At 37.7% G+C, this 16,913-nt stretch overlaps 1 protein-coding gene across 1 annotated transcript; it reads right to left on the bottom strand.

Moving 5' to 3' along the window:
- Window positions 1–1,577: 1,577 nt before the first annotated feature.
- Window positions 1,578–13,263, bottom strand: CHMP4B (charged multivesicular body protein 4B). Its single transcript, XM_015823219.1, has 5 exons — window positions 12,810–13,263; window positions 7,034–7,211; window positions 6,293–6,407; window positions 4,588–4,714; window positions 1,578–3,853 (listed from the first exon to the last, which is right to left on the bottom strand). The coding sequence occupies exons 1-5, from the start codon at window positions 13,003–13,005 to the stop codon at window positions 3,786–3,788; spliced, it is 684 nt and encodes a 227-aa protein (XP_015678705.1). The 5' UTR covers window positions 13,006–13,263; the 3' UTR covers window positions 1,578–3,785.
- Window positions 13,264–16,913: the final 3,650 nt, after the last annotated feature.

Genomic DNA, 16,913 nt, shown 5'->3' on the forward strand with positions numbered 1-16,913 from the left:
ATTCAAAATAAGCATAGAATGGTGGAATATAGGTTAGGTTTTTAGATAAAAAAAATTTTCTTCTTTTTTTTATATATACATATATTTCACCTACTTATGTAGAATTATATTTTGTGGAGCTAGGGATATTAGTATAAGGTTACTTTTAGTTGAATAGTATCCTGGGATTAGGTTTGGGAAGTCCGGGTGGGGGGTGGGGTGGGGTTTTTCAATTGTGATGTACTTGTGATTGTTTTTTTTCTTATGTTGAAAATAATAAAAAAAAAATTTGATAATAATTTGTTTATAAGAAACTAAGCAGATTGACAAAGTAGGAGTCTATCAAAGAAACAGGAACATTCATGCTGAATTTCAGTTATTTATTTATTGTGGCAATTAGAAAGATAGAGAGGGGGTTGTATGATAAAAGTAATTGTAAGAGTATTAATAGTATCAAAATCATGTGTCGCTCCAAAGTGGAAGAGCTCTGAACTCTATAAATACTGGGCAAAGCATACTAATAGATTAATATATTGATTGATTTAAAATGGGGCTTTATTTTATATAGAGTAGTTTGAATGGGTATGAAACTGTTTATATATATATATATATATACATATTGTACAGCAGTTTAAAAAGATAAAATATTACCTTCTTCATCTAGAATAAAACATAACATGCATTTAATATGTAAATATATGCATGGCTAGTTCAGATTGTGGAAGACGGATCACATGGAAAAATCTGGAAGATGTGAATCCCTCCCATGTTTTTGAAGGAGAGTATAGTTGTGAAAGATCAGTACTTTGTCTCTTTTCTACTGTTTTGGGAAGATGAGTGGGAGAGCTTCTAAAAGGAGCAAGTTCTTTCCTCCTTCTTTCTCCTTCATTAAGCTACATGGCTTTCCTAGAACCTCCATAAATCTCTCTCCTTTTTCCATCTCCTAGCAGGACAGTTGGTGTCAAAAGGAGCTACAATAAAAGCAGGAGAGTGTAGAAAATATTACTAGTTCTGCTTTTTAGGTGCATATTTCAAGGCTGCAAGCCTGGGTTTGGGAGAAAGAAAGAAGTAAAGTGAACAACATAGGAACAGCAAGAAGCAACTGGCAAATTGGGAGGAACAAAGAGGAAGAAGAGGCAGCTATAGACAGTCTGGTTAAAGGAAAAGCATTGCATTGCAACAATAACAGAAAGAGTAGAAAAACAACAGTCCAGCGGAACTGAAATTTGCCACTAGGTGAATCCTTTAGCGGCTAAGCCATAGCCACACATCTACAAGTATCTACACATCTACAACGATCCAGGACACTGGCTGATAAAAGAGGCTGTGGAGAAAAGAGAGTCCGAAAGCTAACAGAGTAGGTGAAGTTGACTTCGCAGCATATAAAGGGTCAGTCACCAATTTTGCAGAGACTGTGCAACAGCTTGCTTTACTGTATAGTCAGCTTATGCTTCCAACCTGAAAGCTGGTAAAGGGGAGGAAAGGTAAGAGACACAGTATATGAAGCTAAATAAAATGTACTTAAGCACCTAATATTTCCAGAGTAATAGAAAAAGGCCTGAGGTGTAGGAAGCAAGAATAAGATAGGCACAAGGGTATGACAGACTTAATAAAGGCTTTATTTTTGTTGAGAACCAAATTTTACAGTATTTTTGTAACTGCTCATCAATAAAGTATCTTGTGTTAGTAAAATCCAATCCACCCCATCTATCAAACAAAAATGAGCCTGTGACACAGCCTTTACATTTGCTTAAATGACTTAGTTTTTATAAATTTTCTAATTACTTTTCTAATTAAAAACAATCTAGCTGAATCTTTATCAGAAGAAAAAACATGGTTTGGAAAGAACTGTAAAAGCTAGATCTATGTATCATTCTCTGGTTTATTCCATAGAAGCAAGACATATAACCAATTTTATCAATTAGAATTCTTATAGTTCTGGGGTTCATAAAAAAATCTCATACAAGCTCTGTAGGACTTTTCATTCAGGGTCGGCAATAAGGTGATAATCTTAAACAACAAAGTGAATTACAGTAAATACATCAGAGAAAATGAACCAAAGAATCAGCTACTGAGAATGGGTAACTCGGCACTGTATTACAACCACCCTCAAGGCCATTATGTCTCTATTGAAGACAACTATACAAAATTGCAGTTACTTTGAAACCCAAGAGTATTTTAGTAACTTTTATTTTGCTTTCACCATGCGGTGCAAGTATATGGAGGAAAGCAGTACATCAGTATAATAGTACATAATCTTCTTTCCTGAGAAAATGGGCTCACAATCCTGAGAAAAAGAACACTGAAGGATATTAAAAAATCATAAAGATGAATAGGGAGATCTATACTCAAACAATTGTGAGAAAGATGGCATGCACATACATCCTTAACAATACTAAGAATGAGTGTGATCTGTTTTAGGGCTTTAAAAATTGTATCCTGCTTCCAATAAAAAAAAAGAAATGTTGTATTTCTGTTTCTACATATCAGAATATTATGTTCAATTATAGCTTGGTAAGTTTTCCAATTAAAATTCTGGCATACTAAAGAACAAAAAAAAACCTGGCATGATTAGCCAGCATTAGGATCAAGTGTGTTGCTTTGGGATTTGGTAGCACTTTGGTAAAGACTAAATGCATTTATAAAGTGTACGTGAACACCCATTCAGTTTCATATAAAAATGACATAACTGTAAAATATATGCATATACAAACTGAAAAAAATATTTTTTTCATTAGTATTATTATGGAGTTATTTTTTGATCTAGTGCCAAGTTTCTTTTAGACCTCGTTATGAAATCTCAAATGGAAAATAAGTTCAAAAGGTAGATAGACACAGTAAACAATCCAAAAAAGATGAATTCAAAACTTTCCCAGAAATTCTGCTTAATGCTGAAATATATTTGTTTCTAGATCATTCTCTCTGAAGAATAAAAAAACAAAGAAAAGAAAAGCTTGTGGAGAACTACTTGGAATATCTGTACAATATTTCTATCTCAAAGGCAAATTTTGAGAGAATGAGGAAAAAACTAAGAAATAAACTGGAAGAAAATCCAAAAAGTTTTTCAAAGTTTTGTAATATTTACACAAATGAACACCTCAGACAGTATGAAAATCAGTTTAATACAGTGCATTCATATTTAAAATAAATGTATGTTTGTTTCTGCATGGGCTATCGGTTGTCACAAATAGTAAACATCCAGGTGCTATCTAGAAAAACATACAGCTAGAACAGAGGTGTAAATTTAATTTATTTCCATAACAAAATAATTTATCATTCCAAATCCACTTCACCAATTAAAATGGGGAAAGTGACCAAGTTCAGTGTCATTATGAGAGGCATTTCAATGTTGCCAATATAAATACAGACTTTAAAGTACTAAAAGCCTAATGCATTTGTACATCTAAACACAGTAAGCCAATAATGGCTTATGAGTTTCCATTTTGTAATGCTTTACACGAAATTTCATTCAACTTAAGTTACCACTTTCACATCCCAAGTCTCAACACAGTCAGAATTCTGAAAGATGAGGATCCAGCAATGGCATTAGCTAAGTCCAGAAGCTGAATATTGGAGTTTTGCCAATAACACTTATTATGTAAAGGAATTCAACATTCTATATTACAGGTGCCCTTCTTGGAAACTTTTGTTTACTTTGTTCAAACCAAGCTCTGTAGAATGTAATTCCCAGTTTGGGGCTTAAAGAAATAAAAGACCTTGAGCTTAATGAAGTCTCCCAAGTATATGTGCACCTTTAGCAACAGGTGACCAGTCCCAATTATTTATCCAGCTCACTGCTGGTGCAGTTACATGTTTTCAGCCCAGGCTTCAAGCTCTTTCATGTCATCATCATCCTCCTCTTCTTTTTTCTTAGCTAGAAGCAAGGCACAATAGTAAAGAATTAAGCATTTCACTTTCAATACTGACTGAATTACCACATAGTGTGCAAGATATAAAAACCCCTATAAGTAAGAAAAATCATTAGATAGACTGCTATGCTGAATGAATGAAATTAAAAATTTATGCAAAACCTATTGTTAAATTAAATCAAAATATAATAGGAAATTACACCAACAAAGAGAAAAAAACTGGCAAGTGAAAATATAAAATCAAACTACTTACACTATGAATAAATATTTTATAAATGAGATATTGTATCTAGATTTAAGGTTATCCTAGTTTAAATTTTATTCTTCCCCTCTCATAGTTCTATGTTGAAATCTACTTGATGCATCTTTAGATAAATCTCCTTCCATTCCCATTTTAAGAACAATAGCTTGGTACAAATGTTATGCAGTCTATAATGAGTTTATATTCCAAGAACCATTTAATGGCATATCAACCTTTTGTCATGTACCAGTCACAATTTGTAATATTGTCCTAATCTCAAATTTCCAGTGTAGCTTACAACATTAATGTGTACTTTTATAGTGCTATAAAATTGTGATTGGAAAAGAGATCAGATATTCCTATAAAATAAACAAATTTTAGACATAGGTATGGCAAGATTTTTTTAAAAAAAATTAATAAATTATGCAAATAGTGTACATATGAGTATGTTTGTGCAGCATCTACATTTGTCATAGGACATCACTTTCCAACATTTACCAGGCTTTGAAGGTATAGCTATAGAGGGCACATTGGGTAGTGGAACAGTCTCTGGACCACTGATTTCCAACAGGTTTTTATCCAGTTCTTCCTGCTCTAGCTCCTCTAATTCAGCCATCAGTTCATCCTGTAATGGAACAAGTGAGAAAAATTTTCATTGCTTATATTAGTATCTGTAATCACATTTACTAATGCTGTATTATGAGAATAATAGTTTTAATTTTTATGACCCACTGGGTGCAACTGGATTTTCTCAGAGTCTCACCATTTGATTGATGGATGGATGGATGAATTTGAGCACTTATATATATATAAGTGCTTACAATATACTAAAAACATAACTTAATGCAAGCCAAACACTACAGTCCAATTAAAGATGAGGAGAGAAGGAGCAGAATGGGGGAGGAGGTAAGATCTGTTGTTAATCTATCAGCCACCTCCACTATGATGCTCCCGCATTGGAGCCCCAAGATAACTGACAAAAGCCAGGCCTTTAGGCTCTTACAGAAGGTGAGGAGGGTTGAAGCCAACCTTATTCCAGGGAGCAAGATATTCTAGAGTGCAGGCATAATGGCCTTCTCCTGGACTCTGCTGGCCAGAATATTTGGGCTGACAGGGCCCACAGCATGTCTTCTCTGCCAGCATGGGTGGGGTGGACTGATCCCAGTGAGACCCATGCCATGAAGGGCTTTAAAGATGATTACCAAACCTTGAATTACACCCGGAAGCCAACTGGCAGCCAATGCAGCTTGTGGAGCACTGGTGTTACATGGGTTATTCTTTGGGCCCCAAGAACTATTTGTACTACCACACTCTGAACCAGCTTCCAGATGTTCTTCAAGAGTAGTCCCATGTACAGCGCATTACAATAGTCCAATTGTGAGATGATTAGGGCCTGAATGATTGAGTGCAGGGACTCCTGATCCAGGAAAGGCTGCAACTGCGCACAGCCTAAAGTTGTGAAAAGGCTCTCCTAGCCGCAACTGCCACCAGCTCTTTGAGAAGGAGTTGCAAGTCCAGGCCAACTCTCAAATTACAGACCAGATCCATCTAAGGCCACCCCATCCAGAGGTAAAACTGACAAAGTACCGGATCTCGGGGCCCCATTCACCCAAAGCCGTTCAGTCTTGCCAGGGTTCAGTCAAAGTCTCTCATCCCCCCCATCCAGGCCCTCACAGCCTCCAGGCACCGCGAGCAACAGCATCACTTGCATCACCAAGCGTGGAAATATAAATTTGGGTATTGTCAGCGTACTACCAATATCTCAACCCATCGTGATAGATGATCTCACCCAGCAGCTTCATGAAGATGTTAAAAAGGAGTGGAGAAAGTACCGAATCCTGTGGCATACAACTGTCGAGGGCTGGACCTCTCACTCCCTATTAACCTCAATTGGGACCAACCGTGGAGAAAAGAGCCGAACCAGCACAAGACTGTGCTGCCCAGCCCCAGCCCTGTAGCCAACTCAAAAGGATACCATGATTGATGGTATTGAAGGTTGCCAAGAGGTTAGGGAGAGTGAGGATGGTTTAACAACTGTGGTTCTTAACAGGTGATCACATCATCATGTCCAATGTTCTCTAAACCGTCATGATGCTTTAGTTGTGGGTAATTAGCACTCTATCAAAGTATTTTAAATTACTGAGCTTCCTAACCACTGTATGTCTGACACAGAATGTAATTATTGTTAGTTATTTATTCTTACGTCATCAAATTCTTCACCAATTCCTACAGGCTTGGAGATAGCAGTTGAAATTTCATCAGCTAACTCTTGCTGTTCTGCAATATCTTGCATGAGTTCATCTACTTTGTCAATATCCCTGTAAGAGACCAATATGGTAAGTTTCATCCATTCAGAGAGTATCTTGGAGAGCAATTAAAATTAGCAGGCATTTCTGGAAACCTATATTGAAATCATTTCAACACTGATTTAAATTAAATTTCTTTTAATATTAGACTTAACAGTTTATGAAAATGAGTTACTATAATTATCTGCAATACAATAAGGATTTATTCCAGTTAAAGTTCAAATTGAGATCATAGAAGTGAAATGCCTTTTATGCTACATGAAAAATGATTTCAGTATACAAAGTAGAATGCATTTATGAATAATCACAGAAATGAGCTATAATAAGTGTTCAATTTTTTCTGAAACAAAGAGATTGGTAATTATTAAGCAAAATTAGTATTTCTTTGCCTTATTCAATACTGCTGCATGTTAATAATTTCCCAATGCTTTATAGTACTCAGACGCTTGGGGGGAGCAATCTGAATTCTAAGACTTGTGATCTGTTTTCCCTGGATCAATTATAAAATTTTTAAAAAGCTGGGTTTTTTTTAGACAATGGCCAAAAACGGTTTACGCTAATTAAACCAAAAACACTGCAAATCCTAATCCTTGCTTTGTACTCATCCCTCCAGAAAACCAATGAGAAGGATATCTTACATGTTATCATGAGCAGCTTTCATTGCTTTTGCAGCAAAGCCCATATTCTTGAGCACTTCGGTATTTGTGTTAGCATTTTCCAAGGCTTCCCTCTGGAATTCAATTGTGGAGAGTGTGCCATCTATTTGAGCAAGTTGCTTTTCATATCTCTTCTTTCGTTTTAGAGCTTGGAGTGCAGCTGGATAAAAACAACACAAAGCATGATTGATATATAATGTGCCTCTACAACTGTCTCTACTAGAATGCTACCCAGAATATAAAACCACTTCAAATGTGTGTTCAAAATTACTCCTCTTTATTTTGTTCCAAAATAAAGATACTCTTTCCTAGGGAAATAAATTTTACTTATTATCTCTAAATTTAACTCCATATCAGATTCATAGCATTGACAGACTAATATTCTATTGAACTCAAATAGGCATGCTGAACAGCTTTCAGTCCATTTTTCTCAAAACCAGGAGGTGAAAAAGAAGAAAACTAAAAATCAAACAATATATAATATTGTTTTATAATATAGTTTTATATATGAAACAATACACTCAAGGAGCGAGGTGGGGTATCTTTTTAAACTGAAATACAAAAGATGTATTGGAGTTGCTGGTGTTTATGGAAAGTACAAATGGACTTGGATAAAGATGGAAAGAAGTTCAAGAGAAAACGCAATGAAACTAGAAGAAAACAGGAATTAGAATTCTATCTATGGGACTTAAGGATGGTTGGGAGGAGGCTGTGCAGACTGCTTCAGGGAAGAAAAATGGGACAGTTGCTCCTGGGGCCACATGGCAGCCTCCTGGGAATGGCCACCATTTAAGTGGACATTTAAGGAATTGTATGTGTGCTGAAATGATGACCACTTCCAGGAGGCAGCCAGCGATAAAGTGGCCTGCCCTCCTTCCCCAACATGAGATTTCTGAATCAAAAGAGCTGCATGCAATGGGTGACAGGAGGGTGAGGAGCAGCCCAAGGCCTACGGGGACTTGGTAGGGCGGAATGGGAGTAAGAGAGGCCAGAGAAAGGCCACTGCAGTGTCCCTGCAGTCGGCCCTAAGGGCGAATGACCACGGGGGCATTGTAGCTGCCATAACTTCAAAACAAGGTTGTAAGTAGCTTTTGGGAATCTGTCATAACTTCAAACAGCTACTAAGTGAGGACTACCTGGGTGTATATTTATTTTAGATTTCTTTGTTAGTTTTATCTGTTTAATATAATTCTTAATAAAATAATTGGGAAAAAGAAGGAAAACCTATTCCCCATATATAAAAATATTAAGGATAATAACTCTTTTCTAATGCACAACGTTTGCATGATTTAGTTTCTTTTCCCCTTTTTCTACGGAGTTAAAAAAAAGATAAATGATATGTCAATCAAATGAAAACATGGAAAGCCACCGAAGAGGAGACTCAGGTCAACTCAAATAGTTTTGGATGACCAGGCTGTAAGATAGTCTGTTTCCAGGGGAAATCACAAAGAAAAAGCAAGACAATAAAGTTTTCTCACTGCTTAAAAAGAAGCCAGAATATGCGAGGGAAGGAAGAAAGAAATTTGTAGAAAGGTGCTTCATTATTATGCATTTTTAAGAAACTATGAAAGAAGAACAATGCCATTACCCACTCAGGAAACCATCATCCTGCATATCCTATAAGCCTAATGAGTTAAGAAGTAGTTATATGAATAGCCTATATGCCTTCTATGAAGCTGTTTAATTTTGAGGGTTGAATTTGCTGTACCAGAAAAAACTGTTTGATCAATTGCCATGACAAATACAATATGAACTGTTATCTCAAATGTCAGTAGCTATACAAACAGGACAAAGAACTTATTTTGCCCATTAAATTACCAGCAGCTTTTATTTTATCAGCAATTTATTACATACCTATTGCATTTTAGGTGCCATTGAGTCATTTTTAACTCCTAGCAACCACATAGATTTTCTCCATTTTTTTCTCTATTCAGAAGTATGTATTACACAGTCCTTTCCAATGTCTCAATTCTTGAGAAATCTCAGCTACAGAAATCATGATAAAATTCACCTTTAATTTTATGATATGCAGGTCAGAATGAGACTTACCGTTTTGCCTCATCAAACCTACAAAAAATATACACCTTTGTGTTACTTTCACCACCTGAGGCTTAAGGAGTACTTTCAAAACAAGAAACAAGACATAGAATTACAACCATCACGAACCTAATACATCCTGGAACAACACACAAGTACAGATCACATCAAATCCCAAACACATTTTAAATATACTGCATGGATGTAACACTACAATGGATTTCTACATGAAATGTTTATCACAAATTTAAGCCACACTCATCAGTAAAATAAAACCTCTCATTCTGCAACAATCTTAGCAAGGCAGAACTTGGTGCTCCAAGATCTTCAGAACTAGAAAGATTTAGTATTAAGCAAGTTAACAGAAGTTATAAAAAAGATAGATTATGTCAAGGAAGCCCAGGAAAAGCAAATAACACCATATTCTACTAACGTCTCTCCTCAGATCCCACAACAACATACCAGAAAGAACTATGTAATCTGATGAAATAATTTTCTAAGGACATATAGAACTATATAGAAACAACTCAGATGCCCCAGTTGGGTACTTTTACCTAATCCTCAAATTACATAAACTAAGAAATTTTGATCATCCCATTGTCTCGAGCACTAGAACCACCACAGCATATCACAAAATCAGATTCCATAGACTGTGTTCAGATCTTAACCAATCAGCAGTCCGGCTATGTAAGAGCTATCGTAGACTTACTAAAACACCTAAAATCCATTGGCAACCTTCCCATACCATTTTAACTATCCTGGATATTGAGATATTATATACAACATCCATTAAGTATAGACTTTAATGTCAGGAATATCATAAGTGAGGTCAATAAAGCCTATCTTGCCATTAGACTGTATGACTTCGTATTCACCCTCACCTTTGGCAATAACATATCTGCAAATCAATGGCACTCATAGCTCCACAATGTGTCTACATCTTCACAGCTGACCTAGGGCATGCTTTCTCAAATTTTACATTCTGAAGCCCCTAACCTACCTGAATCTCTCATTAAATTCCATCAAAATCTTAATTTACACTGCATCACCAACCTTAGTTTTGACCTACTTATACAAAAGTTCACTTTCTTGACGTCACATAAAATTACACAATAGACAATAAACACCATGTTGTACAGGAAACCTACAGGTCATAATGCACAGCCACCTGCCTCCAGCTTCCATTGAGAAAACAAACAAGTATTTACTACTAGAAACTATGCATTTGCTCTGAGATGCTCAATTGATGAAATTAAGGCTTTGGTAGGACTGAATTACCCAATCAAATCAGTAAGCAATTGATAAAGTCACATCAATTCTCAGGAAAGACATATCAAAAGAGAGCAAAAAAACCTAGAATAGATCATTAGTTGTCACAACTCACAGTTAAAGCCATTCAAGCACATTATTAATATACAACCCATACTACAATTCAAATGATACTACTCTTTCTCAGGCATTGAGTGACAGCCTATACTTACATATAAGCAATCCCTAAACTGAAGTAGACTCTCAGAAAAACAATAAAATAATGATGTTAAACATGGGAACCAGAACCAGCAAGATATTCAGATATCTAATTTGTTCCCTAGATGTGTACTTTCATAGAATCATAGAGTGAAAGGGACATTATCATTATCATATCCATCATATCTATACTGCAAATGCACTACATCATCTCTTGTAAATAACTAACCAACCTCTATTTGAAAATCTCCAGTGAAAGGGAAGAAGTCCATGTAGTAACTTATTCTGATTAGAATTCTTATCATCAAAATGTTCTTCCTAATGTCCACATCCTTGAGGTTTCATGCTATTCTAGTCTTATCTTGTGGAACTTGTGAGAATAAGTCTGAACCCTCTACAACACGACTGCCCATCCCGGGTTCGAGACCCAAGCACCACATGATGGGGTGAATTCCCATTACTTACCCTAGCTCCTGTCAACCTAGCAGTTTGAAAGCATGCAAATGCGAATAGATTACCTTTGATGGAAAGGTAACAGCACCTCAGCATAGTCATGCTGGCCACATGACCAAGTGTCTTGGACAATGCTGGCTCCCTCAGCTAAGAAACAGAGATGAGCACCGCCCCTGGAGTCGGACATGACTGGATTAGGAGAAACCTTTACCTTTACCTATGACTGGATTCAACTTAAACTTATCAATGTGAAATTAAACTGCAGATCATACTTACTAAGCCACAGAATCCATGTAGGCCTCAAATAGGAACAAGGAGGCAAGCTAAGTTGAGCAGAGTCATACACAATATTGTATAATTTTACATGAATCTAAAGTATTCCCTTAGTACAGGGCTCCCTAAACTCTGGGCTGCGCAAGACTGCTGCTTGCACAAATGGAGCTGCACACACAAGCATGCTCACCTGCTGCTCCTGTGGAACCATCTCCTCTTCTCTCCACACCCCCCCACCCCTGCCACTGCCAGTTTGCAAAGCCAGAAAGGTTGGGGACCACTGCCTTAGTATCCCACTCAGGCTATTTCAATATCTGATCTCCATATCATAACAGAACTTAATTTGGGAGGAAGAGTTGGGAGAGAGATATTATTGGAAAGAATTGGAATAGACAAATTAGTAACTTTAATTTACATGTGCACCTACTCTTTATTATCATGTCTTTGTTATTTTTTATAAATAACTCAAAGTGACAAACATACTTAATACTACAACTCAGAGTCTTCCAGGTCCTAGCCTGATGCCTAAATCACTAGAGCAAACTGGCTTAGTACTTAGGAATTAATATAGTCAAAAATGATATACCACTAATGCTAAAAGACAAATAAACTAAAAGCTTTATAAAATGGTTGATTGATTACATACTGCACTGTACATCTAAAACAGTGTTTCTCAACCTTGACAATTTTAAGGCATGTGGACTTCAACTCCCAGAATTCCACAGCCAGCAATGCTGGCTGTGGAATTCTGGGAGTTGAAGTCCACATGCCTTAAAATTGTCAGGGTTGAGAAACACTGATCTAAAAGATTCTAAAAAATCCAAAGTGCCTTTTTATATATATATTACAACTCCACACAATATTCCCCAGATATCTGTTGTGCCCTGGATGCTATTGGAGTTGTGGGGAGGTCCCTTCAAAATGATTTGAACATCCAACACTCATGATACTATTGAGAATAAAGGAACCGTTCCAAGTAGGGTGCTTTTCACCAAGAGACCTACACCTTACAACAGTGTTTCTCAACCTTGGCAACTTGAAGAGGTACGGACTTCAACTCCCAGAATTCCCCAGCCAGCTGTGCTGGCTGGGGAATTCTGGGAGTTGAAGTCCAGACCTCTTCAAGTTGCCAAGGTTGAGAAACACTGCCTTACAATCAAAGATTGCTCCCTCAATCACGGATTTCAGAAACAGTAGAAACCTCTCTCAAAAATTTTGCTCTTCTGTGCTGACTGATGTTGGTGCATTTTCCTTCTGCAAGCATTCTCCATCGCACCCATTCCATCACATAACTTTTGAGGCCAAAAGGGGCAGCTGAAGAAAGCCCACACCGTCCACAACTCTGAACCTACCTCTATACATGCCCAGGTTTACTCCCGAGTAAATACAAAGAACAAGATCCACTTTTACTACTCCTACCCGCTCTCGCTCTCGCATCCAAAGAGGACGTTCAAATTCACCTCCTCCGAGTCCCCCCACAAACGTGAAGTGGGCTTTTTCCTCCATCGCTCCGATCAGCCGGACTCACCGCGCTTATTCTTGGTGCCGTGCTTGCGGGCCGCCAACAGCTCTTGCTCGATCTTCTCTTCCAGGAACTCCTGTTTTTTACTCAGCATGTCCTCGGTCTCTTTCAGCCTCTGGATGGCCTCCTGGGGAGAAGGCCCCTTCCCGCCGCCTTTCTCCCCCGGGCCGATCCCGAACAACTTCCCCAGCAGCCCGGACATGGCTGGACCTCGCGCGAGGAGAGCGACCGAGAACCCCAGCCCGGAGGAAGTAAGGAAAACGGGGAAGGGAAGGAGGCTCTCTAGAAGATGCTGCGGTTGCTCCCGAGGTGCTGAGGTGGACGTGGCGGGGAAAGGTGATCCCTGCGGTCCCCCTCCCGTCCTCGAACCGTCAAGCGGGCTAGTTGGCCGCACAGGCCAAAGGCCCGACACTGACCGCTCTCTTAGACCCAGCCCTCGGCATCAGCCCTAAGCGCCCCCCCCCCCGACTGGCTCACGGCCTGTCGTAGAACTGCTCCCGATCCTATACGTCACTCGTACAGCTATGGCAACAGCGGTAACCCCGCCCACCTCCGTCTTCCCCCCCTCGGCTCAGTGGGTGTAAAATAACCAGCAAAGTCTGCCGGGAGTTGTAGTTTTGTTTGAGAAGGGACGCTGTTGCCTAAATGTGCTTACACACGCACAATATTGTTCTTGTTTCGTCAGTTCCTGAGTCGTCGTAATAGTTTCATCCATAAAAATCGTTGATTAGTTTGCCTCGTTTTTATGTATACATTTTGAAACTCCCAATTCACGCAGCATCCAGATATCACAACATAAATAACGTGCTTCAAAGAGTTTTTTTTAAAAGGTGTTTGTTTAAAAGGCTTTTGTCGTTTTTTCTGAGACTTGAATGCTATATTTAAAAGAAAGAAAACTGATGCTCCTGATGCTTATGTTTTAGTGCCCTTGCTTGCTGTGCATCTTTTCTAGACTATTTCATTGGTTTTAATGCGAGGGTTTCCAAACATGCCGTCTTGCCCATTTCATTTGACTATCATATGACTTATGAGAATATGGAATCTTTTAAATCTTTTAGCCTTGAATCAACAAAGGGCCGTTTTGTTGGTATGCTCTAATGTTCTGCCATCAACTCTGCTTCAGACTTAGAAATCCAGATTATCTGCATTGAGTTTACATTACTGATAGTTCAGTTGAAATGAAAAATGATAATCCGCTGACTAGTGTGTACACACTTTATCCATTGATAGCTATTCTGTGTAAATCTATCAGGAAGATCTGATGAATATTATGCATATTTTTCATGTATGTATGTTTTTTGTCCTGTCAAACCATACATCAGGGGAAAATTAGGTTTAAACTATTCCTTCTACCCAGCGCTTTTTTTGTAAAAAAAAAAAAAAGGTGCCAGAACTCACACACGTCATACAACCCGCCTTGCCTACCCTACAAGGTTCCATCCAAAAAAGGTGCCAGAACTCTGTTCTGGGCGTTCTATGACAAAAAAAGCCCTGCTTCTACCACTCATCAAGTAATTAAACAATCAAATTGCTAGTTACTTTGTGTGCTGTATTTATTGATGTTTGCAAAATAGCCTGCTGATTTTAAGTTATTTTTCTTATGGTCTCTATATCTGTTTTTGTGCTGACTTTAGCCCATGAGAAGGTGAAAGTCAAATCAAATAATGAGAAATTCATCATTATTACCGACCCTTATTACCAGACAGATGCAGCTGATTTATCCTTTGTCCTATTTCAAATGCTTTCCATTTGGTTTCTCTGCGTGTCTGTGTGTATGCTTTGGGGAAAGAAGAGGGTATTTAGTAGAAATTCTTTCAGCTAATAAGAGATTGGCTAGAAACAGGATATCTGAAGTCTTGAATCTGAAGACCATCCTTCTTCAGCCTGGTGCCCCCAATAACTCATCCCTCCTCCCAGAATTTCCAGCCAAATGACTACAAATGTTAAGAGAGACAGTCCCAACACAAGTAGAGGGCATCAGGTAAGAAAAATCTGTGGTAGAGAACCTTTCAGGTTAGTTCCCAATCCTAATCCAAGCATCATTCCAAGGTAGAATAATGTGTTAGTTCACATTAATAGCATACATACAGATGAAAATTCCACCTATGACAACATTTTATTTCCCATATCTGGCACTGTCAGTTGCATTACTTCAATTACAATAGTTCATTAGCAAATCATAAAGATAATTCCTCCCTTTCTGAGGTACCACAACAATTGATATTCAGTGACATGTAGATCTGATTCACACACTAACTAAGCTTTAATTTAACAATGGTTTATTAATAACATACAAAGCCATAAACCTTGACTTACAACAGGCCATGGGCATAAACTTTTTAAAAAACAATTCATTAACTATGGAATATAAATGTTTAACATGAAACATACTGTAAATGGGACAGTATGCAAAAAAAGAAAAAATTATTCCACTGTCTAAAAAAGACAATTAGTTTTTAATATGACATTAAGTCAAAAACAAAATTTGAACATTCAATTGTCTGTAAGTTTGAATTTGGTATCAAAACTATCACTGAAAAATAGTTATTGCAACATTACTCATTCCCAATAGCTGCAAGACTTGCAGACAGAAGTAGTTGTGAAAGAGAACAATGACCCTAAATATTCTCTGCTCACTTCCTAATGTTCATCTGACAGTGCTGCTTCCCTACAAATCCAATAGGCAGACGTGCCATGTATTTTCCAGATGCTTTAATCAAGTGTCACAATCACTTGTAAGTAGTATGATGGTTAATATTAAAGTTTAAAATACGTAGAAGACACCAGCCTAAATTGTTTCCACAAGGCCGAGGCCTGCCTGTCACAAGGTCAAACAACAGATTCACCTTACTCATAGCAAGCTTGGCTCACAAGCCTATTCTTTTCAGTGTGAGGAAAAGGAAAAACTTGATGCAAGTGGGATTGGTTCTTCTCTTCTCAAATTGATTAATGGGAATAATATAAAGGATCGAGTACTGAAATACACATTGTGTTAAAATATTATGGAGCAGTATATAATTGTATTTTAAAATGTTTTAAACTATAATGTAATAAATTTAAAAAACTGATTTTATAGAAGATTGAATTTTTTTCAATTTAGAATAGAGCTGGAAGAAACTCTGGAGGTCTTCTAGTCCAGCCCCCTAATCAAGCAGGAGACCGGATACCATTTCAGATGAGTGGCTGTCCAGTCTCTTCTTAAAAACCTCATTATAAAGCACCCACAATTTCTGAAGGCAAGCTGTTCCACTGGTTAATTGTTCTTACTGTTAGGAAATTTCTCCTTAATTCCAGGTTGCTTCTCCCTTTGATTAGTTTCCATCCATTGTTTCTCATCCTGCCCTCTGATGCTTTCGAAAATAAGTTGATCCCCTCTTCTCTGTGGCAGCCCCTCAAATACTAGAATACTGCTATCATGTCACCCCTACTCCTTTTTTTCTGTAGATTACCCATACCCAAATCCTGCAACCACTCTTCATATGTTTTTGTCTCCAGGCCTTTAATCATCTTAGTTGGTCTTCTCTGCACTTTTTCCAAAGTCTCAGCATCTTTTTTGTAATGTGGTGACCAAAACTGGATGCAATATTCCAGGTGTGGTCTTACTAAGGTTTTATAAAATGGTACTAATACTTCATACTTCATAATGAATTTTGTTAAGAAAGATGTTGACACTGGCTTATCACCTATGCTGGGAGTACAACCTTGGTTTTGGGAGAGGCAACCTGAGGCAAATTACTGCAGCTAAAACTTTGAAACCATATATATCACTTCTCTGTATTATCTTCACAGTCATTGTGCAAGCAGCAATGGGCATAGGAAAACCAGATCAATGGAGATGCCCAATGAAGATGCCAGCCCCTTAACTTCTTGGTATTCTAATAGGCAATAATTGAAAATAAGGATTCACTTTCAATAGACTGATATGGTACACTCTTGAAATGTGACTTGGAGACAATATGAAACAAGGATTGGGTATTAAGTGTGCATGTGCATGAAACTCAGAGGCTGCAATTCTGTATATTTTAAATGGAACTACAATATTCTATTAAACTTAGAGGGGCTTACATCAAAGTATATAGATGTAAGCTGGACCCGCACATCACATTGTGT

This window comes from Protobothrops mucrosquamatus, unplaced genomic scaffold (genome assembly GCF_001527695.2).
Source record: "Protobothrops mucrosquamatus isolate PMUCROS unplaced genomic scaffold, P.Mucros_1.0 scaffold1801, whole genome shotgun sequence".
In the NCBI taxonomy this organism is placed as follows: Eukaryota; Metazoa; Chordata; class Lepidosauria; order Squamata; family Viperidae; genus Protobothrops; species Protobothrops mucrosquamatus.

What these genes read in the sequence shown, in the direction of transcription:
- CHMP4B (XM_015823219.1), bottom strand. Translation starts at nt 13,005, where the DNA reads ATGTCCGGGCTGCTGGGGAAGTTGTTCGGGATCGGCCCGGGGGAGAAA. An exon ending in CGGCACCAAGAATAAGCGCG is followed by an intron (nt 7,212 to 12,809) that starts GTGAGTCCGGCT and finishes GTTTTTATCCAG; the next exon opens with CTGCACTCCAAGCTCTAAAA. An exon ending in AAAGCTGCTCATGATAACAT is followed by an intron (nt 6,408 to 7,033) that starts GTAAGATATCCT and finishes GGTCTCTTACAG; the next exon opens with GGATATTGACAAAGTAGATG.